The sequence below is a fragment of the Pezoporus occidentalis genome, unplaced genomic scaffold (genome assembly GCF_034315485.1).
Source record: "Pezoporus occidentalis ecotype Australia unplaced genomic scaffold, CSIRO_AGI_Poc_V1 ctg67, whole genome shotgun sequence".
Classification (NCBI taxonomy): domain Eukaryota; kingdom Metazoa; phylum Chordata; class Aves; order Psittaciformes; family Psittacidae; genus Pezoporus; species Pezoporus occidentalis.
Genome location: NW_026916019.1, coordinates 309361 through 334852, shown reverse-complemented (window position 1 = coordinate 334852; position 25492 = coordinate 309361). Strand labels below are relative to the sequence as shown.

The following is a 25492-nucleotide window of genomic DNA, read 5'->3' as shown; positions in this document are numbered from 1 at the left end:
CTCGTGGTATCTAAACTGATGGTTTATTGCTTTTTATTTGAGGGGAGATTACTGGGGAGGTCTTAGATACCACTTCTATCCTATATTCTTTTCAGTTTAGAAATGAATTACAACTTGAAAATATTTTCAATACAGGGAAGTCCAAGCCAATACCTTTGAACTTTAGAGAGATTTGAGTAGTATATTAGTTTGTGATGACTTGTTACAAGACTGACATATTACCTGTTGGGGATTTACTTCTCTAATAAATGAAAATATTGTTATGTGTGGGGTTGGTGTTTTTCTTTTAAATGGGGCTGAAACAGTCTGCTTGAAATTGTGGGTCTGCTTCTGAGCTTTAATTCAGCAGCATAGCAACACTTGTCTTCGTGCTTCTCTACATTCAGATTTTTATTTGTTAGCAAACTGGTCCTTTTTCCTTCTGAACTTCTTTAAGGAGTTGGAAAATGCTGTTGAAGGATGGACAGATGACCTTGCACACCTGTCTTCGCTGAAGGAGTCCCTGTCTGTATATATCAGTGCAGATGATGTCTCAGTCCTCAGTGAGCGCATAGAGCTTCTGCACAGACAGTGGGAGGAGCTGTGCCACCAGGCAAGTACTAATACTGAGTATTGATATGAGTATGCACGTTACAAAAGTGTTGGGAGAAAAATTGAATGCAAGTGACAGCTTCTAAAAAAAGATGCATGAAAGCACATGTAGATTCAAAACAACTTGTGCTGAATCAGGGAAAATGAGCATTGAAATGCTTCCTTCAGTTATTGCTAGCATTTCTAGATCTCTTGAACTTTGTCATGGCCCGGAGGTCGTATTTATGCAGCTTTGAAAAACAGCGAAGTTGTGTGTTGTTACACTGTGACATGGCTTGGCTAGGAAAAACACAGAAGTAGTACAGTTTACTGTGCTTTGGTGAAGGGGCTGTGGTCAGAAAGGATGTCCCCTTCCAGCTCTGTTGTACCTTCAGTTCTGCTGATAGCTTCTGCTTCTTCAGACGTTGTTTGCATTTCTGTTGGTCTGAGGATGACTTGTCTGCAAAACGAAGAGTACTGTTTGAATTTTCAGGTGAAACATACTATTAGTGTGCTTCTTTCCTCCATTTTGCACTTAGAAATTCAGGTAGTGGAGTCTCCCTCACACAGCTTTTCAGATTATCCTCATGTTATTTCTGTGGTTAAGTAGCGATTACAGTCCAGATATACCAGGGCTAACTTTGAAATAGTTATCTCATGTAAGGTACCTGTGAAAGCTTCAAAAACACCCCTAAAGCAGGAAAAATGCTTCACAATTAACAGCACAGAACTCGTTATGAGGGAGTTGCATTCGAATGAGCCAGTGTAGATTCATCTAAAACTATGGTGCAGTCACTGCATGTATGTTTATGGTAAACGAGGGAGCCAAGTAAAAAGGTTTTGTCTTAGTTTTGTGCATACTGAGTATTTCAGGATTTAACCTAGTACAGTACTTTGTTCAACCATTGCTTATACCCAGAAAGCTGCCAGGAAGTTTAGAACCGCAAAAGGGAAATGTGAGATGACATGTATGCCCCTTTTAAACCTAACATGGTAGTTAAAGAGCACATTACTTTGGTCGATGAAAGAGCAGATGCAGACTTCATCTTAGCTGAAATGCTAATATAAGGTCAGAAATGATGCAGATTACAATAGTGAGGAAGTAAGTAGTTGTACAAGTGTCTGAAACTGGAGAGATTGCTTTGTTGCTCACACTCTGCTGCTATTTTGATTTCAGTGTCCATCTTTGTCTGTTACTATTCATAGTCTGAGATGGTACCACTGCTATAGCAATTTCAGAGAATCGTAGAATGGCTAAGGTTGGAAAGGGTCTTAAGATCATCTCCAGTTTGCTTTAATGGCAAGAATGTGCCTGGAACACTTCTGCAGGGCCAGATGAGTTCACATTGAAGCACAAAGTGTTTCAAGCATCTCTTAAATGCATTTACTATTTTGTTTCTACTTACTCTCTGTAAATGTCTTAAGGTATCCTTACGTCGACAGCAAGTTACTGAGAGGCTGAATGAGTGGGCTGTCTTCAGTGAGAAGAACAAGGAACTCTGTGAATGGCTGACACAAATGGAAAGTAAGGTTTCTCAAAATAGTGACATCCTCATAGAAGAAATGATTGAAAAACTTAAAAAGGTATAGTGCAGTGCATATACACTTACATGCTGTTCTTTACCTGCTTACTTGGTTTGTGTTGAAAATAGGATACTGAATTAGTGGAAATGGATATTTTGCTTTGTGCTGTTTATAAGTTCTAGTAAGACTGTGTGTGTGTGTTGTCTTGCTATGCAGCCTTTCCTATCTTTCTTGAGGTAGGACCTCCCAGGAGATAGAAAATTAAGTGAATGAAAAGTCAGAGGCATCTAAATGGTTTACTGAATGTCCGATCAGAATTGCCTGCAGTGAGTTGAACTATAGCAAATATATGTATGTTTTGGTTTGGGTTGTTTTTTGTTTGGTTTTTTTTTTTTCTCATTTTTCTGATCAGTCATAGAACCATAGAATACCAAGTTGGAAGGGACCTCAAGGATCTTCTAGTCAAACCTTTATAAGCAAAGCATGACGTAAACTGCATGTCCCAGCACCCTGTCCAGCCAAATCTTAAAATTTTCCAGTGTTGGGGGATCCACCACTTTCCTGGGGAGATTATGCCAATGGCTGATTTTTCTTATTGTGAAAAATCTTCCTCTTGTGTCCCATTGGAATTGCCCCAGGAGTAACTTGTGCTCATTACCCCTTGTCTTTCCCGTGTGACTCCTTGTAAAAAGGGAGTCTCCATCTTCTTTGTAGCCACCCTTTAAATACCTGAAGATGGTGATAAGGTTCCCCTGAGCCTTATTTTCTCTAAATTCAACAAACCCAGTTCTCTCAGCCTTTCTTCACATGGCCTAATATTGATCCCTGGGGGACCCCACTAGTGACAGATTGCCTGCTGAAACAGGAACTATTCACCACCACCCTCTGGGTACAGCCGGTCAGCTATTTCCCCACCCACTGCACAGACTACTTGTCAAGACCATAATGTGTTAGTAACATGATAAAGATGTTCACAGTTACACATCTAATATTGAAGACGTTGTCTCTGTACTGTATTAGTCACCAGAAAAGCAGCATTTATTTGTATGGTTCCTTTAGTAGCGTAGAGCAGTGTATACAGAATAACTACCCGATTTCTGATTTCTCTTTACTGTCCAGGATTATCAAGAGGAAATTACTGTAACGCAGAAGAGCAAAATCCAGCTCCAGGAAATGGGAGAGCGACTTGCTAAAGCCAGCCATGAGAGTAAGGCATCAGAGATTGAGTACAAACTTAGCAAGATCAATGACAGGTGGCAACATCTGCTAGATCTTATTGCAGCCAGGTAAACTTTGTTTCTAAGTACTATATGGGACAGATTAATATGCTAGACATCATGATTCTAGAGTCTTTTTATTGTCTGCCTTTTCATCATTAACTGTGAAATTAATTTATTCTTAACAATCAAAGCATTTCTGTGAAATTAAACTTCCTGTTTTACTGTACTGTACCTGACATAATTCCTCAATTTCAAAACATTATCTGCAGAAATGACAGGATCAAGTGCAGTTAGAGTTAGTTAGCCTTGCTCCAGTAACATCTTACTTCAGATTAGTGCTTAAAACTGGTTGTAAATGTAGCTTTTCTAAAAAATTCTTGGTGGAGGAATCAAAGCAGTTTATTTGTAGCTTTGGATTTGGAGAAAAGCAGTTCCTAAACTAAATCTTAGGTTTTCTGCCTGATTACTTTCTCACTGATGGAGAAGAGTAACATCAGGTAGATACATGCACATTGGGATTAGCTTCTTTTTACTCAAGGTCAAAAATACAACAGCAGTTTTCATAATTTAAAGAAATACATGATTGTTGTTTGATATGTGAAAAAATTGGTTTATTTGTTTCAGTGCTTTCTGATGAGCTGCGCTACAGCCTCTCTCCCATTACTCCCATTTGTCACAATTTTGCACTTCATAAAATGTATAAATACTTTATATTTCTGTGATGTAAAGACATATGAATTAGTAGTAATTTAGACCTGTTAGCAGCAAAAGGGTTTGTTTACTTTCATCATCTATTTTCATCCATTCTTTTTTTCATATGGTTTTATTGCATTCCTGCTCTGAAATCCGTAAGCATGGGAGCAGTAACTTTCACGTAAGCAGAAGCATTCTGGTGGCTCCACCTCCTGTTATAGCGGTTCATTTTAAAGTAATGAACACTGTTTCTTACAGAACAATTAAGGCAGGAAGTGGTGTGTTACAGTGGAGGAGCCTGCTGGTTTCAGAGGATGTGATACATCACCAGTTGTTGAACATAAAGTATACTTGCCATATTTTTGTGTTTGTCTTTTGAAACACCTGCTCGGGCAAATGTTCGCTAAATAGGTTCAGGAAATTTGCAGTAAAAAATGATTGCATTCAGAAACTGCAAAACACATCTTTAAAAGATCTGTATTGTTTATTCAGCATTAGAGGTTAGTGTTCCCTCTAGGGACAGGTAAGGATTATGGATTTTGTATAATTCTTGAGGTTGGGAGATATAAGCTGCAATACTAGACACCTAAATTTTCTCTTTTCTGTTATCATGAAGCAGGGTGTCAAGTCCTAGTTCTAAAGTAATTTATGCAAAATATTTATTTACTTTTACTTCCAGATTATTTCCACTTTGCTTTCTCAACTAGCATGTGCAGCACGGTTGTATACAGTTAAATATGTAATCCTTTCCATTCCAGTGCTTACTGAAGTGAAAAAAAAACACCCAAAACCTGCAAAGTTTGAACATTGCTTTGCTGAACTTGCGAAGTAAATGGTGGAAAGGTTTTATGCTAAATTATGGAAATTTTACTAGTTCAGCTGTAGCTTAGGCTGAAAGCCCAAGTTTTTGATTAATGTATGTACAAAGTACAGATATGATGTCTAATTCCCACTGGACAAAATGGTTTGCATCCCCCCAAGACAATTTTTAGAAGGCTTCAGAGACTCTTTATGATATATTGTTATATATGTGTTCCTGTTAAAATATTTTAGAGTTTGGAATGTATCATATAACATGATTTTGGCTGCACTTAGCAGTAAAGTCTGCAGTAAATGCAGTTTAATTGTTCAGGTGTTGAGAATAAAATGCATCTTTTCGTATTCTGGATCTCTGAAAGCATTAATAAATTATTAGAGTCCGTGTGCTTTTCTGCAAAGCTACAGTCATTCCTTGCTGAGAGCATTTTTCTTAGTGGTTTGTTTCCTACAGCTATGAATGAATAGGAAGTTCTCTATTGAAATGCTTTAGTAATATAGTATAGAATCATAGAATCGTTAGGGTTGGAAAGGACCTTAAGATCATCTAGTTCCAACGGTAATATTCATCCAGTCTGAATATTTACGTGTTGATTTTATGCTCTGGAGTGAAACTTCTTCATTCATTTGTATTAAGTTTCTCTTGTTTTTTTTCTCACATTCTGTTTCCTTACCCACATTTTTAAATTGCCTCTCTGTTCTGAGATCTGTAACTGCAGAGGAGACAGAGAAAGGTAGCTGCATCAGAGACTTCTGTTTCTGACCTTCTGGAACATTTTCATCCTTTCAGATGTTTTTTTCTGATATGTCACTCCAGTGCAAAAAATGCTGCAGATGTTTACAGCCAGGAAGCAGTGCTACTGTTGCAACTGCTCAGGCTTTGCAAAGAAGGCTTTATTGTATGTGTTTTCATCCCTTCCCCTAGCACTTACAATCCACATTCCTGAGAATCAGTTCTGGCACATGTTGATGAATGCAAGTTTTATTTAGAAACATGACCACTTGTCACCATTCAGTCTCATGTTATCAAGCAACGGCTGCTAGCATTTGTTTGGCGTGCAAAATTTTCTGTACAGTACTCACCAGCAAAGAGAAGTGTGTCCCTTTCCTTCCCCTCACCTAAAGTAGAGTGTTTACAGGCTTTTGGAGTTGAAGTTCTTTTTAATGCTGGAAAATTTCATGGTGGTGGCAGAGGACTTGCATGCTTTGAAGATGGCAGAGGACAACAGCGTGGATTCAGATCTCCCAGACTGTAATTGTGATATTACAAGGCAGGCAGCTATTTTTGTTTGCTTTTGATTGATACTGTTCTTTCTTGAAATCTTGTCTTGCTGGGAAACTAATTGAAATATTGATATGTAGAAATCACTACCTTACCTAGAAATTCCTGGTTTCTGCTCAGTTTAAAAACAGGTGACAGTGGTAACAGCATGCTTAGTTTTGCAGCTGGTACTTTTGGATCCCGGAATAACTCTTTGTTACTGATGCAGACTTAGAACTAGTAAAATCTCTTAGCTGTCTGAAAGAAACTGTTAGACTGGTTTTACTGCTGTTTTTAAATATAAGAGCATGTACACACAAGAGAAAGCAGATTTTGGATTTGCTCACTGTTTCTGTCATCAAAGGGGCATGGCTACAACAAAAAGCAGAGGGTAGGAGCTGTAAAGAAAGTATTTCAGACTTACCAAAGCTGGTCTCTCCTTTAAACATTAATTATTGTTTTGTAACTGTGTGTAATACTTGAACTCAGCCTCCATCTCAGGTTTTGGATTCAGCATCTTTTTCTCCCTCTTCACACTATCTTTGCTAGAAGTTTTGCTGTTGTTTTTCAGAGTTCTAGCAATTTAGCCTTTGAAAGGGAAACTGATTTGAAAAGCAAATACAACTGATATGACTAGTGGCCTGCTACGTAGTACTACTGTACTTTGGACAATAAACTTTTTTAGTCATAAAAATATTATTTTTAAACTGATTTTTTAAAAAAAACAACTTCTTTTAGTAGTGTAATATTTTTTCACTGTTTCATAGAGTGTTTCTGGAAACTTTGTTTCCAGTCCCAAGTAGATATTTAAAAAAAAAATAAATAAAAATTCTGCTTTCTCCTGGCTTTGTGCAGACTTAGCTAACATGCTCTTACTGGCTTTTTTCATGTTGCTTTTAAAGTTTAATATTAGTAACCAGCTGTCTAAATGACTAATGCAGTAGCTATGAGTTCTGTATGATGCACTGTTACGTATTTACAGGATTGTTCCTGTTTAGGTTAAGTGGAATCTAAGGCTGTATAATTTAGAACTAGTTGATTTAAGCTATTTGTGCTTAATTTCAGCTTGAAGTTGTTCTCCCACTGCCTTTCCTAATTGTAAAATAGACATTAAAGTTATTACTTGCTTGGGGAAACAAAACTACAGTAATTGGAACACAGAAACATAAGCATCATAAGTTCATTCAGATTTTCAGATGAGTTTCTGTCAGTTAACCATAAAGCCAAACAATGCAGTATTTTCTTCTGAGAGTCTTAAGTATTAGCAAAATGTGGCAAGACTGTGTGTGTGTTACATAAGAAACAACTTTTAAAATAACCATATCATGCACAATCTTTATTATCAAGGAGAAGAGTTCTCAGTTCTCTTGCAGCAGCATGTATAGTATTGCAACAGAAGTGTGACTATTAAATTATTATAATTATTGGATTAATTAGGTGTTTAAACATAATCTTGTAACTAAAATCTCAAAAGGTCAAAAGTACAGTTGGCTAGTGATACCATGTATTTGAATGGGCCAAATTATAAACCATTCAAGTCTCAAAGCAGAGCTTTTAGTTTCATTAGCTTTCAGGCCCTGCCATCGCATGATAATACAGGATTTTGAGCTGTTATATTTTTGAAAGACTTAACATTTGTTGCAAACATATTATGGGATTATTTGTACTCAGGTAAGGTATTCAGTGAGGTGAAGAGCATAGGCATCTGCCAGCTAAAATTGAGAAGGAAAACTCAAGAGATTTGTTCACAGATACATTTTCAGAGCAGCTAGAGGCACAATGCTGTATTGCATTTCAGGCAAAACCCAGCCCAGCATACTCCAAAAAGCGCTTGTTTATTTGCTTCTATTTGTACCATGTTATATTTGACTCAGTACAAAAACAGAACAGTATTAACAGTAAATGTAGCAGAGGGCAGGAAGGGAGTCATCCTTTTTTTTTTTTTTTAATTTTTTTTGGTGTGTTTTTGTTTTGTTTCTTTTTTTGTGTTTTTTTTATTTTTTTGTGGTTTTTTTTGTCTTCTTTAAAAAACCTTTTGGAATTTAGGTGCAGGGAATTGTGGCAGTTTGGCAGGAGGGCAGGCTTATCAGTAGGTTTTGGGTTTCATTGTAATGTTCTTTTAGTGTGTCATGGTTTTTGTCTGTTTCCTCTCTTGATTAGCTTAGGTCATGTGACTGAAAATATGGCTGGGGTTGCTTTTGTTTTTTTCGCTCTGGCAGGGATGTATTCCTGTGCAGTCTTCCTGAGGCAGAGGGAACCTTGCAAATGACCAGCCCTCTATCAGGTGTTGCAGGCAAAATACATAATGAAATCCAACACAGAGGTTAGTGTACAATGCAACTGCAAACAAGAAAAACCTGGTCCATAGCTTGGCCTTGCAGATGATAGACTGACACTGTTTCTGCGCAGGGTTGCAGTGATTCATTGTTCCTTTTTCCACTCTAGTATGCCTGCAAAGGATCAGCAGCATCCAGCTTTGAAAATTTAAGCAGAGAATTAACAGGATTTCACTCCTTTTAATTAATGTCAGAGACTGAAAAGTTATATGTGTGTTCAAGAAGAGTGATAACCAATGTTTTTGCTCCCCCAGTGCACAAGTTTTAATTGGTCCAAACCAACAAAGCATTGTATGCACAACCATAAGTGATGAGGAGGTGGTGTCCCCAGACATCAGTTGTTCTCCTAGTATCTCTCCAAGGCTAAACACGTAGCTGTGTTTTGTGATAACTTGCTGATGGGGACTGGGATAGTCTTTCAGCATTGTGTTGACTTCAGTCCCTTCATAGCCAGATTTTCAGATTGCCCAGATTTTTAACAATTACCAAGATTTTTTTTTCAGATCACAGCCATTCAGTTGTTGGTTATGAGACTGGCAAGGAAGATGCATTGGAACTGTTCTTAAGCATGTTTGATTGTACCATCTGTGATCTAAAGAGAGGGCTAGAAAGAGACAAAAACTTTGGAAAAAAAAAAAAAAACCTTTTAAGTTTTTTAAGTTGGTGCTAAGATCTCTGCATTTCTCCTTGGTCAGAAAATCACACCCTTGTTAGACTCTTAATGGTCAACTACAACTATGAATATAAATATGGAAGCACTTGATAATTTTGCTGGTTATTATTACAGAAAAAATGTGAATTGCTCTGTTTGAATTATAGGATAGTTAAGTGGCATTTTGTTTGTTTGGTGAACCTAGCAGTCTTGTGTTTTTCAACCTGATTTAGTCAATCTGTTGAAACACTTATGTGGAAGAGCAGTAGAAGCATAAAACAGAATCTTACTCAAAATTGTTTGTGATACTACATAAGTAGAAAAGAAAAACACTTGGAAGCAATATAAGATTCCACTAATCTTATATATTGTGGATATATATATATGATATATATCATCATATATTATATAATGTGGAGATGGGAAGGACGGAATTACTGACGGCTGTTTTTGCAGCTGAAACAGGCTGAAGGAAAAAATGTTGAGATAGTATGAAGGTTTAGTCAATTTTTCCTCACTCTGTAAGCTTAATGTTCACTTGAATAGAAGAAACCCACTATTTAATTTTTCCTGGCCATTCCTGTTGCAGGGTCAGGTTCTCAAGAAAAATACTACTTAGAAGTCACCATGCAATTACATTCCAATTTAATCTGTTTAAATCTGAAGAAGTCCGTTAAGACCAAGAACAACTTAAAGCAGCCCTTGAGATTCAGGATTTCTCACGAAGTCAGCTGGATTTCTCTCTCAAAAACTTACTTATTCAAAGACTGAGTCTTCTCACTTGAACAGGTTGTCCTCAGATGTGGTAGATGCCCCATTCAAGGTCAGGTTGCACAGGTCTCTGAGCAACCTGATCTACTTGAAGATGTCCCTGCTCACTGCACAGTTTGACTAGATGACCTTCAGGGGTTCCTTCCAAGCCAAAGTATTCTATGATGCGTAGTACAATGCTTAGAAATCACTGGGGTGAAAAAGGCCTTTTCACTCAGTGCACTCTACCATCCGTACTAGTTAAATGGATGTTATTTGTAGTCTAAGATGAACTTTTGTCATCTGTTGGTTAAATAAACGACAAATTAAAATTAAAAAGTTTTCCTTTCTTAACAAACATTTAACTCAATTGGTGAAGGTACAGAAGCTTTGAAAATATTTTCTGGTATTCGTAAGCTCTTAATTTTATTTAACCAGAACCTATGCATGCAGGACTATTCGTACATATAATGTACTTCTGTTACATATTAAAGGAAGACTTCAAAACAGAATTTGCTATCTAAGTTAGGTTTCTCTGAAAACTTCTTGAAACACGTGATGTGGTATTTCTCCTTCAGGGTGTACTTATGCTGCTGTTTCTTTTACTTTTCAGGATAAAGAAGTTGAAGGAGACCCTGGTTGCAGTACAGCAGCTGGATAAAAATATGAATAGCCTAAGGACATGGCTTGCCCACATTGAATCAGAGCTATCTAAACCTATCGTCTATGAAACTTGTGACTCTGAGGAGATACAAAGGAAGCTAAATGAACAGCAGGTAAAATACAACACACTTATCAGGTGCACAATGACATAGGGAGAACCAAAGTAGAGAGTCCTTGGGCTGCCTGTACCCAGCTCAATGCCGATAGGGCATGAGGCAAAGAAGCATTAAATATCAAGGCAAGTGGTACTTACTGTGTCACTTATAGAGCCTTCTGCTGGCTTTGACATCGAATCCACCGGGAGCTGATTGACCTTTCTGAGAAAGGTAAGGCACCCAGAGATATAACCTGAACGATTTATTGCAATTGTTCTTCCTTCGGGGTTTGCGGTTTTTGTTTGTTTTGAATTGTCTGTTCCCAGAGGCAAAACTGACACCTATTAGGCCTTGCAAATTTTGCACATGCTTGGAAATGACTACTTTTTAGCAACCTTTCTAACTCAGTTTTATTTTGCAGCTTGTTTGAGAATCACTTTGCACGCAAAGATGCATGAGCTATATATGTGAAGTTAAAATTGGTTGGTTTATAGCACACAAAGACCTTTATGCAATGCTAGAACAAAATAGTCAACACTGGGCGGAAGATGGTAGAGCAGCCAGGGTTTGGCATTAAAACTAGTGTTACTCCTAAGAAGGTTTACTGTACTTTCTCTTTCCTGTCCCACTTCTCTCCTCAGTGCTGTTTTACCTAGAAGCGCATTGCTGGGGAGGACTCTTGTTCTGTTGTGTTCCTGTTGGCTATTGGCAAAGATACCATCCTGGTGCATCAGTGCAGATCAGTTAAATGCTCACCTGAGTTCTTTCTGCAAAGGAGAAAGAAATGCGTGGGAAGAGGAGTGCCAGAATATTGTGGGGATAATTCATTTATGAAGTGTGCAAACTTTAGTTCTTTTTAAGCTAAGCGTGAGACTGAAACCTCTCAGAGTTCTCACCAGCACCCAAACTGATTTTGTACATGGCTGTGTAGAATTGCATGTTAATATTATATATATATAATTTACATGGGGATAATAATTTATAACACAAAAGCCTCACTAATTGTGGTAGTTTTGAGACAGTAAAGTGCTGGGCAGTGCTAAATATTACTATCAACAAGGTAGATATATACTTGAGATTTTTTAGTAGCATCCCCCAGTTTTTTGAACCTACTTCTTATGGGACTTATTCTGGGCACAGAGACTGGTGTATCTCTGCCTTCTGCTGTTGCCTTTTGGTGATCCACACACAGTGACGGTGTGCAGTAATATTCTGTGGAAGTGGGAGGAGATGAACTCCAAAGAGGATTTTTGAACTCCAAAGAGGAGAAATAGAGGTGAATCTTACCCTGGGAGGATTCCATGTTTGGAAACTTGATGATAATTTGATTTGGTAACACTGCAAGCCATGATTATCATAATAATTAAGAAACTCCATCCACCTTCAATAGATGGCAACCAGTAGCTTTTATAAGTTGGAAGCTCTGTCACTATCCACCACATGTCAGAAGGCCAGTACATTGGCTGCCTTCTCAATTATTTCATCCCTCTTTTGTCTTGCTTTAGTGATCTTACGTTTTCTTCCATGTTTGATCTTCCATTGATGTCCTGCTCAGTACTGCTACCAGTTGTTCCTATACAAGATTACATTAAAACATTATGCTGTGAAAGAGGAAGGCCAAGTTCCATTCTGTATCTCCATTACCTACTTCTCAGCATCTGCTTTAACCAAGAATCAGCTTTGCAGATTGCTGGTCTCTGTAGTGAAATGAAAGATACAGTTAAAGCTGGATATCCTGGGGAAAGTAGGGTAACTTCACTGCAGTATTTCCCTAGGGTCACAAACTGCATTTCAAGGTTTACTTGTTTGTTTACTTCTCAGTCTGTTTACCCTTGAAATGTAGAGAAAAGGGTATCCTTTTGAGTTGATAAAGGAAAAAAAAATCTCTATGTGGGTGACAGCAGTGCGTAAAAGTGATGTTCCTTTGTGAACTAACTTGAAGGCTAAATGTTCTCTAGCAAAGAAAATTTTAAAATCTGGGAAAGAAATATAAGGCTATGATGGAAAAAAAAAAGAAAAAACCCTGTAGATATTGCTTGTAGAAAGGCTCTGTAGGTGAATAAAGAAGTTTAATTTTTAGGAATCCTCATGATCACCAACCAGCAGTTCTGACTACTGCTCTACCCCAAAACAGCAGAGAGGAGATTATGTTACCTGAACTTGCTTAACCTCAAGTCTCATAGCTGTCTGGAGTATATGTTTCACAGAGTATTGCATCTGTTTATGGTGTACACCCTTACATAACATTTCAGGGTGGGTTGAAAGAAGAATAAGCACTTGGACATCATGATGAAGGAATATTTTTCAAGGCAAGTGAAAGTGAAAGGGCCAGGTCTGAGAAAGAAAACACTGTGATTTTTCACTTGATGGTTTCATGTAGATGTTTACAAACTAGCCTTCTGTTTCATGGATAAGAAGGGGGAAATAAATTACTTCACTGAGTGCGACCTCAGTTACTACAAACAACCAAATCAGATGGTTGATTCAAGTTGATCTTCTTCAACTTCAGACTTGTTGAGGTTTTTAGATTCTATGTTTATATACCATTTCCTGCTGGAAGATATTGTCAGAACATCATATTAATCATTGTAAGAAAAGTTCTCTAATTAGACCTTAAATGTATGTAGACACAGTATGTTGAGACAATTTTTCCCTTTGCATGTTATAGTTGACTTCACTAGCAAAACTATAAAAAGCAGTTTATCTCTGTTCATCCTCAAGCTGCCAAGTTCTTGTTCTCCAAAATAAACTTCCACATCTCTAATTGCCCTAATAGTTCTTTTCTTCACCTGAATCTGAAGTGAACATAGTATTCCAGATGCAATATATCACTTGCTGGTGTAGTTGCATTAGTGCTTCTTTGTTACTATTGGAATTATGTTGTCTTGGCTTTGTTATTGTTCATCCTTATTTTTCTAATATTCTGATGATTCATTGCAAATGTAGGCAGAAGTCAAGCAGGGTTTCTTTTCCTTGCACTCAACCAACAGCAATAGCTGATTATTTCTGAATAACTTGAACTGTAGTTCAAAACTGAAGCTGAGACACTGCTTCAAGAGGAAACATTATCGTCAGTGTAGAACAAGCAATTGAAACCAAGAAACTGACAGAAAGACTAATACTGATCACATGAGTGCTAGGACAGTGTAAGTGCATTTTCTGAAGCTGTCCTCAATTTTCCATTTCCAATGAAAATGCCATAGAATTGGAATGTTTAAGGAAGAAATATCTCCTACTAGAGATGTACTGTTCAACATGTGCTGCTGCCAATCTACATGTCAAACATGTCACTTTGTGGCTAGTTCACAAAGGGTACCTCGACTAAACCCTTGCAATACATAAGAATATATTTACTTGTCACCCCTCTCTTACTAACTTCTGCTTTACATTCTCTGAGATAATGGGAAAGGGCTGGGAATAGTTCCACCATTTATTGGTGATGTTGATTAAATGTGTGTGAAAGATGCTCAGCTGAGCATGCAGAGCTCTGGCTGTTTGTCCCAGATAATGGTTTGGTGTTCATAGTCACTGGGAGAGCTGTGCATGCTGGCAGGTTCTCCTGGCCTCATTGATAGCATTGCAACACCTCTTGCATAGGTGCAGTGTCTTAATAGGTACTCATTGGATGTTTTTCTCCTGTTTGCAAGCTTATTAATATTATTTTTCAAAAAGTAGAAGAGAAATGCATTTGTATTTTTTCATGGTTTGCAATTTCTTTTAAGAATTAATTCTTCACCTGTAGGAACTTCAAAAGGACATAGAGAAACACAGCACTGGAGTGGCATCTGTTCTCAATCTAAGTGAAGTGCTCCTTCATGACTGTGATGCTTGTGCCACAGAAGCAGAGTGTGACTCTATCCAGCAGGCTACACGCAACCTGGACAGAAGGTGGAGGAACATTTGTGCAATGTCAATGGAAAGACGACTTAAGTAAGTCTAAAATTAATACAAATTAAGATTTCCTTCCACAGGCACAAATACAGGATGGGATGCATGTTATAGGGTTGCAGTATGGAATAAAAGGGCGTAGGGGGTCATGAAAAGTTCATACACTGAATAAAAACCGATAGCTGTGTGATTTTGACAGCCATAATGATGTAGGCAAAATTTGGCCAATGCTTTCTACTCTGAGCTGACCAGCAATAATACGTATAACTGTTTGAACTGTACCTACGAAGATCTTTCCTGTATCTTTTTAAGTCATGAGTCTGGTTTCTGTAGTGTTTACACAGTCATATCAAGAGCTCTAGGTAAAGTTTATGATTTTTCAAAATGCCGAATTGAACTTCGTATGATATTTGATCTTGTGGGATATTCTGAACATATATAGTAAAATCTTTCTTATGAAAAAAAAAAAAAGTCAAGTTGTGCCACTCTATATCCACAGATTGTGATCTTTAAGTATTTTTTTACTATTGCCGTGGTAATTCTTGTACAATGTATATATATATATAAATTCAGATTATATGTTTTGTCAGTGTCTTGAAAATATACAGGCTCTTTATACTTTTGTGTCTAGCAAATTAATTCAGAACTATTTTAAGTTAATGTGGAACTTTACATTGAACTCTGTTTTACTTTTTTGCAATATACACATTTAAGCTATTAATAGATTTTTACCAGTAAGTTAATGAGCTATCAGTATTTAGGATCTTTATGTCAAACTTCAGGTTAAACAACCTATCATCAACAAAGCATAAATTTTGCATGCATCAGGTCCTTTTCTGACCTGCATATCTAGGATTTCATAGAATCATAGAATAGTTAGCATTGGAAAGGACCTTAAGATCATATAGTTCCAACCCACCTTCCATGGGCAGGGATACCACACACTAAACCATGTCACCCAAGACTCCATCCAACCTGGCCTTGAACACTGCCAGGGATGGAGAAAGGGGCATTTGTAAAACATGAATTCTGTATGTCAGGAGAGACAAAGTTCTGCTGTAACACAGCCTGTTCTGGAAAAGATCCTGTTCTTTTGAATAAAGTGGTGTTGAAATTCTGAGGATTTTAGAGTCTCAGTATTAAGCTAATTTGATTTCAGAATCAAGAGTCAGCCACTATTTTTACATATTCAATTAAATTAAAATTGGGCTTTTAAAATGTTGGAATAACTTTTAACTTCTTATTTTTGACTAAAAACATGTTTACATTATATACTGACAGATAACCAGTTGTTGGCAAATGCAGAAAAAAAACATTTGTGCTCTTTGCAATGCAGAATGACTGAGAACTTTAAAATATATGCTGCAACATCTTTAGCACTCTGTAAGAAAAACTTCTGCAGTTGAAAGTAGTGTAGAATTTCTAATCTCTAAAACCAGCTTAGATACCTACACTGGGACTGTGTTTCAGAAGTTATTTAGCATGTGCTCAGATTTTTAGAGATCCTATTACATACTTAAAACTTTCTTTTTATACTGATTCCAAAATTAGATGCATTTTAAAAAAGCACCATCATCTTAATCTAGCTTGGCTTGGAATGAGCCAGTTTTCCATGTGGTCTGTTTACCAGCCTGGCTGTCTTGAGTTAGATTAAGAGCCAGCTATTGTCTGGTACAGTGCTAGTTTGCTGTTGTAGATGTTAAAGTTTTATAGGTCATCTGCCCTTCAGTCTGAGTGTTCCCTAATTTTCCATTATCTATTGCAGAATTGAAGAAACATGGCGGCTATGGCAAAAGTTTTTGGATGACTACTCTAGATTTGAAGCCTGGCTAAAAACCTCTGAGATGACAGCTGCTTTCCCGAGCTCCTCTGGTGTGGTTTACACGGTTGCTAAGGAAGAACTCAAGAAATTTGAGGTGATCTATAAAAGTTGAAATTTAATATCTACTGATCACATTGCAGTAGCCAGCTGGTGTTCTTCCTTCCCGTGCACAAGTCACTTAGCAGAGATGCTGTATTAGTATGGTGCAGTTGATGATTTTGTAGCTGCCTTCAGTGTCAGGTTTCTACAATGAAAAAACAGTGGAAAGTGGCAACTGAAAATGCTGATAATCCACTCTCACTTGCTGTTTGTTCACCAAAGTTAGTTTTCTCACCTTTTTTATTTCTGCAACTTCTAAATATGTCCAGCCAGAAGGTGCTTCAGAGCCTTCATAAATCTCCCTTCACCGAGTACCTCTTAAAATGCATGCTGCATGTTTTAGCTTTTGCTTTGATTTTAAAACTCTTCTTTCTGCAGTTCTCTGAAACCAGCCCTCAGAACTCTTTTTGTGCAATGTACAATATCCCTATTTTATATCCTTATTCCCGAAATTCATGTTCATGCAAGTATTGTTGTATGTCCACATAGTGTCCTCCATGACTTAAAAGTTAAGTGCATTCTTCAAAACTGACAAGCTGTCACTTCAGTCAATGGTTCAGAGTTTGTTACATAACTCCCTTGTGTCTACTGCAATGCGATGGCTTGTCTCATAATTACAATGTGTAGTAACAATGTATATCTGTGTGTAAAGCAGACACACGTCACATATGGCTAGTCACAGGTTAAAATAATTTGCTCAGTTTCATATTTGCAAGGAATACATCAAGGTGAGAGAGGAAAATATTTTTAATTGTTCAGGCAATTCTGTAAAAAAGGTTCTGTGAAGTATTTGCTGTGAAGGAGAAATGCAAATTTTAAACAATAGCTAAGATCGGATAATACTTTTCAGTTTAGTAATTAGTTCAAAACCATAAACTGTGAAGCGCTGATTTAGGTGTTTGACACTCGCATTTCTGAATGTACTGGCCAGGTTTTGTTGCTAAACACTGCCAGACTTCATTATGGTGAGGTAGGTCACCATAGTATAAAAATGTTTGCTTCCTGGACACAAGTACTCTACTTCAGACCTCCTTCCCATTGTCCATTTATTCAGTGATCAGGATCTAAGTCTGTTCAGTGAATCTCTGTGTGAGAAACAGTACCAAAAATGTCTTTTCTGTCTGATGTTTACTGATGCAACTTTGCCCCAAGTCTGTTTCATTGAACTTCAGCCTTTATGGTGATATTCCCTCTCCTACAGACCTGTGGAATTTTTACTGTCTGCAGAGTGTCAGCAGGATCTAGCTGTAAGAGAACAGTTTAGCAGCCTCTCCAGAAGCCTGCTTTCCATGAAGTTTGGTTCCTTCTCTTTTTAATTTTTTTATTTTCTTTTTAATCTGAGCACCTAGTTTCTACGCCTACCAAAAAGCAGGAATTCCAGCAGCAAAAGTTGTGTTCAAATTCAGTGCAGTTCAGCAACTTCACTGTGAAGTCAGTATAAAGTCAGCCACATACACATAACTGAAGCAGGTTTCTGCTTCATCTAGGCATTTTTCTCTAATTTTATTTTCCCCTGCATGTAAGAGCATTTCAATTCCTGAGCATATTGGTCAGAGATGGCTCTCACTGGCCTCACTGTACAAAATCAGACTCTTTCCGGTAGTTTATGGAGAAATGAAAACAGGTTACAGGAAGGAACACAACAGATGAATTCTTGTGTAGCTGAGCTGAAGAACTGGAAGACAAATACACAGCTGTTCTTTTACTGGATGAGGCTTGGTAACAGGTGAAACAGCAACTGCACGCTTTTAAGATTTCATGATGCTAGTAAATATAGTCGTATTTGTGCCTCTGGTATGAGAATTGCCTCCTTGTGCAATTTTAAATGAATTCTGTTCTGTTGCGCATTTCACTCCAGTTGCATGTCCATTTTCTCCTTGTTGGTTGTCCCCTACTCAATTTGATGGGCACTTAATGAAGGGAATAGTTATATTGAGAGCATTCTACAGTTAGATGTTTTAAATTTTTTTCAGACCAGCTTCTTTATTGTCTCTGGTAGTAGAGCAGAAATGTGCTTATTTCATTTTTAGCTTTGACTGGTACAACATGAAGAATATATATTGTTTATGTAGAAATCTCATGTATTGGCTGATTTGAATTAAAATTTCTGTACAGAAGTATATTACCTATTCCATTTGTCCAGTTCTTAGTTTTGGGAGGGATTGCTTTTATTTGCATTGTGAGGAATATCAGAGAGCAAGTTTGTAGAACTATAATGGGAGATAAAACCTACTTGTATTCAAAAGCGTAGTCTGTGTTTTTAAGTCTTCATTAAATTTATTGCTTTTTTATTTGTGACAACATGAAAATGAGTAGTTTTTTAAAAATTGTTCATCTTTTTATTATTATTATTATTTTTGAAGGGATTAATTCAGTCATCTCCTTACAAGGTGTTTTCTCCAACTTACTTTGTGATTGCTAGTCACAACATGAAACTCACAGGCTATCACCTACTGTTTCTGGTCCCCAACTGGGTGGCTGAGGCTTTTGACACAATAGAGGAAGCACCAAATGTACGTGAAGCAGACACTTGCCTAGGCATAAATTGGTATAGATGTTCATGAAATTTTATCATGAAAATTTAAAGACAAAACTTACTTGTATACCAGTATACTGAAGATAGAGATTATTTCTTCAGTGCCATTTTTCGCCTTTTTTTTTTTTTTTTAAGTTGGAATAAACAATTCTTCAATCTCTTCAACATTTGCGCTTTAGCAATCCAGTGAGGCCACAGGAATCTTGGATTTTGGATCTTTTTGTTTATGTTTCATATTCGTTGTGTTTCTGTTCTCGAATGCAAAGGCATATGATTGAGTAGAAAGGAGAGCCTAGGGAGGGGGTTTGTGTTGATTTTGCTGTTGTGCTGGGTATTCATGTTGCAATTTCTCATTCAGTGATGTTTGTTTTTTAAACTTTTTCTTCTCCCCCCATTTTAATTAAAAGGCAGACTCTCAGTAGGATAGCCATCAGGAATATCTGTATTCGCAGCAAAATCTGTCGGCTACCACAGGTGGGAGTGTAGAAGTAGGATCAAAATAAAGGGGCTTATGTATATATATCCTGATTTCAATAATTAAAAATCTGATGGTGTCTTTTGTGTGTGTGTGTTGCTTTAGGCTTTTCAGAGACAAGTGCATGAAAGTCTGACTCAGCTGGAACTGATCAATAAACAATATCGCCGCCTGGCCCGAGAGAACCGCACTGACTCTGACTGCAGCCTCAAGCAAATGGTTCATGAAGGGAACCAGAGATGGGACAACTTACAAAAGCGAGTTACCTCCATCCTTCGCAGGCTAAAAGTATTTTTCCATTTTTAAGCCCTTTAGTTTCACTATTAACACTTATGAGTCAAGGGTAGTCCAGAAGCTTCCAGAAGTTTAATGCATTTGGTTTCAAGGGGATTTCTTCCTTTGGATGAGGAGAGGAGTTTGAGTTCACTTCGCCTGAGATAACCAAAGCATGTCTGTAGGGAAACCTCTTGCTGACCTCAAACACCACCTCCTTCATAGACAGTAACTTTCACAGGTGAACTGTAGATGATATTACTGAAAAGGGAACCTCAGAAATCATATAGGAAATGAAAGAAGGTGTACCAAGTTGAGGTTAGGTTTGAAGGGTATGAAAGCTGTATGAAATCTATTTCTTTGGAGAACCAGTACTGCTGGGTTTTTTGGCAGTTGTTCAGTCATTTCATGCCACTCCATTTTCCACTCCCCAGCATTTTATTGGCCAGCGTGAGGAGTTTGAGACAGCACGTGATAGCATCCTGGTATGGCTAACAGAGATGGACCTGCAGCTGACCAACATTGAGCATTTCTCAGAGTGTGATGTCCAAGCAAAGATAAAGCAACTTAAGGTAAAGAATGATTGAGTGGTAACAGGAGGAGGGATGAGAGAATGGCTAAAAACATTCATGGTGGGAAAACAATTTTAGACACATAATGCAAAAATGCAGCCTGATACAGTCCTTACCTGCAGGCTGCTACTTCAGCCTCAGAAGTTATGGGCTATGTCAGGTTTTAGTACATACTTTTCTGCCAAAAGGGAAGCTGTCTGTACTGTGAAAAATTTTCAAAAAAGCAAGGGTGATAGTCTCCATTCCCTCATCATGAGCGGAAGTGTCAATAAAAATTATTAATGTCAAGTCTTCATTATTGCTGACACCTAAGAATTACTACATTTTTCAACTATTTCTGCATTAAAAAATCATTATCTAGAGAGAAAAATATTAAATGTCATGGTATCCATGATTTCAGTGCATTAGCTTTAGCATCTGTGTTCATTCGAGATATTTGTCATGGACATGGCTTGTTTAGAGAAGTTTCTTTCCAAATACAACAAGTGAGGAATGAGGTGGTAAACCATGAAGTATCACTGTTTTTGGCTAGAAAGATTGTGGAATTCTAAATTTAATTGCTTATTGTTGCTCATGCCAGAATATTTGGAACAATCCCTGTTTGTTACCCACACCATTCTTCCTGAAAAAGCTCAAAGACTTACATCCTTAATAACTTAGGTTGTTGTCATGTTGATTTCATTGATAAAGCACAAGCTTTTCTTTTATGCAGGCTTTCCAGCAAGAAATTTCACTGAACAACAACAAAATTGAGCAGATAATTGTTCAGGGTGAGCAACTCATTGAGAAAACTGAGCCCATGGATGCAGCTGTCATTGAAGAAGAACTGGATGAACTGCGCCGTTACTGTCAAGAGGTCTTTGGACGTGTGGAACGCTATCACAAGAAACTTATCCGCCTTCCTGTGTGTATACTTACATACATACATATTTCTTTGGTTTGTTGTCATTTTACAAGTGTGAGAATGAGGAAAGAGAAAGATGTTGAAATGAACTAACATGAAACTTCTGTAGCTTTCCAAAAACCCTGTGGTTTAATTTTGTTGCAACCCTGACCATCTGCCTTCTTTCATTACATGCTTGTGTCCTATTCAGAGAGCAAACTCACCCAGATCTGGAATTTTTGTGAATCGTCATGAAAATCCATGTAAATGAGAGATTTATAAAACTTTATTAATGGGGATAGCAGTGTGGTGCAGATAATAAGAACACTCCCTGCTCTCTCAGATAGTTTCACTGGCAGTTTGAGTTCTGTTTTGTTTAAAAAGCAGTGATAAAATGATTCTGCCCACCAGGAGAGACAGACATTTTTCTCTGGAGCTGAACATACAGCTGAATAAGTAAGAGCAAGATGATTTTTGGTAGCTCCAGTCCTTCTGAAGGAAAGGAACAAAACCCAGGGTTTCCAAAATATGAAAGAATATAACGAGAGCAGTGGTCACAATAAAGTTCACTTATGCTTCCTATGACTTGATTCCAGAGGTTTCTTTAACTTGATACCTGCATCACAGTGGCATCAGTAAGAAGTCTGGAGACATCTGCTTAATGTGAGACTTTGTGATGCCTTAAGTAGTTAAAATGAGGTGGCATTATGAACATTTTGTTGCTTTTTTAGTGCATGCTAAAATAATGAAGGGTAGGTGCAAAAGAATGCAAAATGGAAACCCCATCAGTGTGACTGTTCCCTAATGCTACTTTATTTCACTGACCCAGGCTGACCACACAGTGGCTCTGTGCATTTCATTGATTAGTTCTATTTGCATTGTGCTTCTAGCTGACAGATGATGAGCATGACATCTCTGACAGAGAAGTGGATCTGGATGAATCAGCAGATCTCTCTGACATACACTGGCATGACAAATCTGCGGACAGTGTTCTCTCCCCACATCCTTCTTCCAACCTTTCACTGCCTCTTTCCCAGCCAGTGAGAAGTGAGAGATCAGGGCGAGATACACCTGCAAGCGTGGACTCTATTCCCTTGGAATGGGATCATGACTATGACCTTAGCAGAGACCTGGAGACAACCATTTCACGGACACTGCACTCTGATGAAGAAGATGGTGGGCAAGAGAAGGACTTCTACCTGAGAGAAGCAGCTGGTATAGCAGGTATTGGTGGCAAATTGTGTGTCCTGTTCTCTCCTAGTAAAAAGAAGCAAATCATAGAATCGTTGTTTGGAAAACACCTTTAAGATCATCAAGCCCAGCAATTAGCAAATGTTACATATGTTGTTGCTTGGCCAAGATGCTCATAGAAAAGTATCTTAAATAGCCCCTGAAGATTTTAAATAGCTTTCCCTAAGTGATCCCAGTGGCTTTCTGGCCTTAGACACAGCAGTGGAGATTTCTGGATGATTACAGCCTCGGAAAATCACTAAGGCACTTAAGATATGACAGGTAATTGGCTACGTCTCTGTGCTTGTGGACTCCCAGATGGGGTATGTCATCTGTAAGAGCAGTGCGTCATAAGTTAATCTGACTGGAAGAAACTATACTGGGTATGGCAAGAAGTGCAGAACAGACTGATGAAGAAATGCTGTGGGAGAGATCTGCAGACAAAATCATCAAGTGCTGAAGTAAATCTTGACTCAGTCCTTAGCCAGGAAAGACTCTAGCAACTGAGTGTTTAGGCTGAGGTGGGATCTTGGGTCTTGCTCTCCAGTGAAGTTAGAAATCCTTTCTAATTGTGTGTGCTTTGTGTAACAAATCTGAATGAGTAAAAGTGCCCAAATACCCCCACTTGGATGTTTGGGAAGACATACTGGTATATTATACTTTGTTCTTGTGGCTGCCTTTTGCTTTCCAGGTCATTGCTCTGGAAAGAGTCAGGTTTGCCTGGGTATTAGGAGACTTTGTAGCAACTTCCTGTGTTTCGGTTTTACATCTTTTTTTTCCTTCTCCAGAAATGATGTTTGCTATTGGAAACGTTTTTATATTCCATCCCATGAAAAGGACTCCTGCCGTAAGGAGACAGCTGTTTCTGAGCTGTCGATTTAGACTGTGCTTTTATTTTTTCAGATGTAGAGATACCTGAAACTCTTGAGGCCTATGTAAAACTCACAGAAAACGCACTCAAAAATGTCTCTGGTAGGCATCAAAAAAAGACTTAAGCATAGCCAGATGCGAATACCACAGTGCACAAGCATAGCTTCTTTCTCTTCTCTTAGCATCTGCTATACTTTTCACAACTTACAAGATAAATATTTCTTACATGGCAGCACTGACATGTTAACATAGAAGTACCCTGCTTTACTACTGTGCTTACAGGTGTTACTAGGTGCATGGATGAAACAATGATGTTTGAAGTATTGGCTTTGCCGCCTTGGCTAACTAGACTAAACTGATCAGTAGGTTACTCTGGTTTCCACAAAAAGTAAGGCAGAAGGAAAAGATGTAAAGTAAAACCTAATTGTTTGATTTTGCACTTAACTTGTTAACACAGCCACAACTTGAATTATTACTTAGATATAAACTTTTAGGTTGCTCCATGTATAAAAATACCAAGGTGAGGTACTGTAGTCAAATGTCTTTATCTTAGTCTTTTATATTGGAAGATGAATGTTTTCCTCACGTTGCATTTTTACACATAGAATCATAGAATAGTTAGGGTTGGAAAGGACCTTAAGGTCATCTAGTTCCAACCCCCGTGCCATGGACCTACTGTTTCATTTGTTAGATGACTCTCAGAGGGACTAGATGCAATTATAAGTACCTTCTCACATGATTTTAGTTTTCATGTTTTGAAATAACTATTTCATTGCAAATTTGAAACAGCAAATTTTTAACTTCTCAGCATCTGTGGCACACACCTAAGGTTCATTGTCCTTTTTTTTTTTTCCCCAAATTAGTGAAATAATATTGATTGATTAAGAGTATAAGTCATAGCAGTACATACAGGAAAATGCGTGTAGTTTTCCGACCAATAGATTTTGAAAGTAGTGAGGGAAAAGCAATATTGAGCACTTTGTTCTGTCGATTTGGGAAAAGGCAATGTTCCTGTATGAAGAAATATCGACTATTCCAGAGACTTCATTTTTCTGTAATTTGGTGGACAGAAGGCTCTTCTTCTTTATGCATGTTTTTAATTGTGGCTTTATGAATAAATTCGAACTGTCTTTGTAAACAGATGGAAATCAGGCACAGTGAATATGAATAAGGGGGACCTCATGTGGTTCTCTAGGCTGCAGTCTGCTTCAGATTAGAATTGGCTATAGCTAATTTACATCACAGAATTCAACTAACCTCTGTAAGGAAAATACAAGCTAGTCCTGCTTCAAAAACGTCGGTGTGAGTTCCAAATGGCTTGGATGAATACCATCTTGCAGATACGTTAAGCATAATTTTGTCAAACACCTAATTGGAAAAATACTATAAATTCTGCTGCTTAATGTGGTTGCTTCTCACACTTTGCCACAAACTTTCTTCTTCAGAGAGGTGAGGAATTCTCTGAGGGAAAAGGGCACTTCAGAATAGTTTGCAAGCCTGCTTTAAACTGTGAATTTCTTGACAGTATGCTTATGACAATTGTGTTCATTGGTATAGTCATCTGTCCTCTGAAGGTTGCTAACTCCCTCTCGTGTAATCAGTTGACTTTGACATTTTACCACTCATACTACTGTAATCACGTTTCTTCTTTCCTAACATAGATAGTATTCCTGATACTCCTGGCAAAAGATGGTAAAATCTTTGGGAAAACTTGGGTGACAGTCACTTTTTTTTGTTTTGGTACAGGAGAACCTGGTGCCTTGGAAGCACATATCCGACAGCTGGACAAGGCCTTAGACACCAGTCGTTTCCAAATACAGCAAACAGAAAATATCATCCGCAGCAAAACACCTACAGGACCAGAGCTGGATTCCAGTTACAAAGGATATGTGCGTGTATTTTAGAGCACAAGTTGAATAAGTGCTGCTGGCTTAGATTTGCTATTGAAAGATATAGCTGTTATAAAAAAGCAATTGGACGTTACTGCTTCTCAGACTTACTCGTAGGGCTGCCACCCTTAACCACATGCTATTGTTGTTTGTGTTAGTATAATAGTGTAAAATTACAGGAACATGACTCTTGGGAATTTGTATTCCTATTCCATTTTTGCAGATGTCCAAAAGTACTTTCTCACATGTGTTTTTACCCATCTGATGATGATATCCTCATTTAAAATTCCTCTGCTTTTAAAAGCAGGTTTTATAGCTTCATGCAGAGTATTCGTCTTGCTGATGAATTGTAAACATGCATCATGTAAGCAAGAT

General features: G+C 37.8%; 1 protein-coding gene across 17 annotated transcripts in view; it reads left to right on the top strand.

Annotated features, from left to right (window-relative positions):
• SYNE1 (spectrin repeat containing nuclear envelope protein 1) overlaps nt 1–25492 on the top strand; it is a 291558-nt gene that overhangs the window by 250447 nt on the left and 15619 nt on the right. For 12 of the 17 annotated variants that reach the window (XM_062640759.1, XM_062640758.1, XM_062640756.1 and 9 more), the window contains 12 exons: nt 437–592; nt 1996–2154; nt 3214–3380; nt 10436–10598; nt 14323–14510; nt 16234–16384; nt 19506–19688; nt 20108–20245; nt 20958–21149; nt 22019–22352; nt 23262–23330; nt 24975–25117. In XM_062640759.1, coding sequence (XP_062496743.1) covers nt 437–592; nt 1996–2154; nt 3214–3380; nt 10436–10598; nt 14323–14510; nt 16234–16384; nt 19506–19688; nt 20108–20245; nt 20958–21149; nt 22019–22352; nt 23262–23330; nt 24975–25117 — 2043 coding nt within the window. Of the gene's footprint in view, nt 1–436; nt 593–1995; nt 2155–3213; nt 3381–5987; nt 6097–10431; nt 10599–14322; nt 14511–16233; nt 16385–19505; nt 19689–20107; nt 20246–20957; nt 21150–22018; nt 22353–23261; nt 23331–24974; nt 25118–25492 lie in introns of those variants that run through there. The other 5 variants (XM_062640771.1, XM_062640762.1, XM_062640770.1 and 2 more) reach the window with 2 other exon arrangements.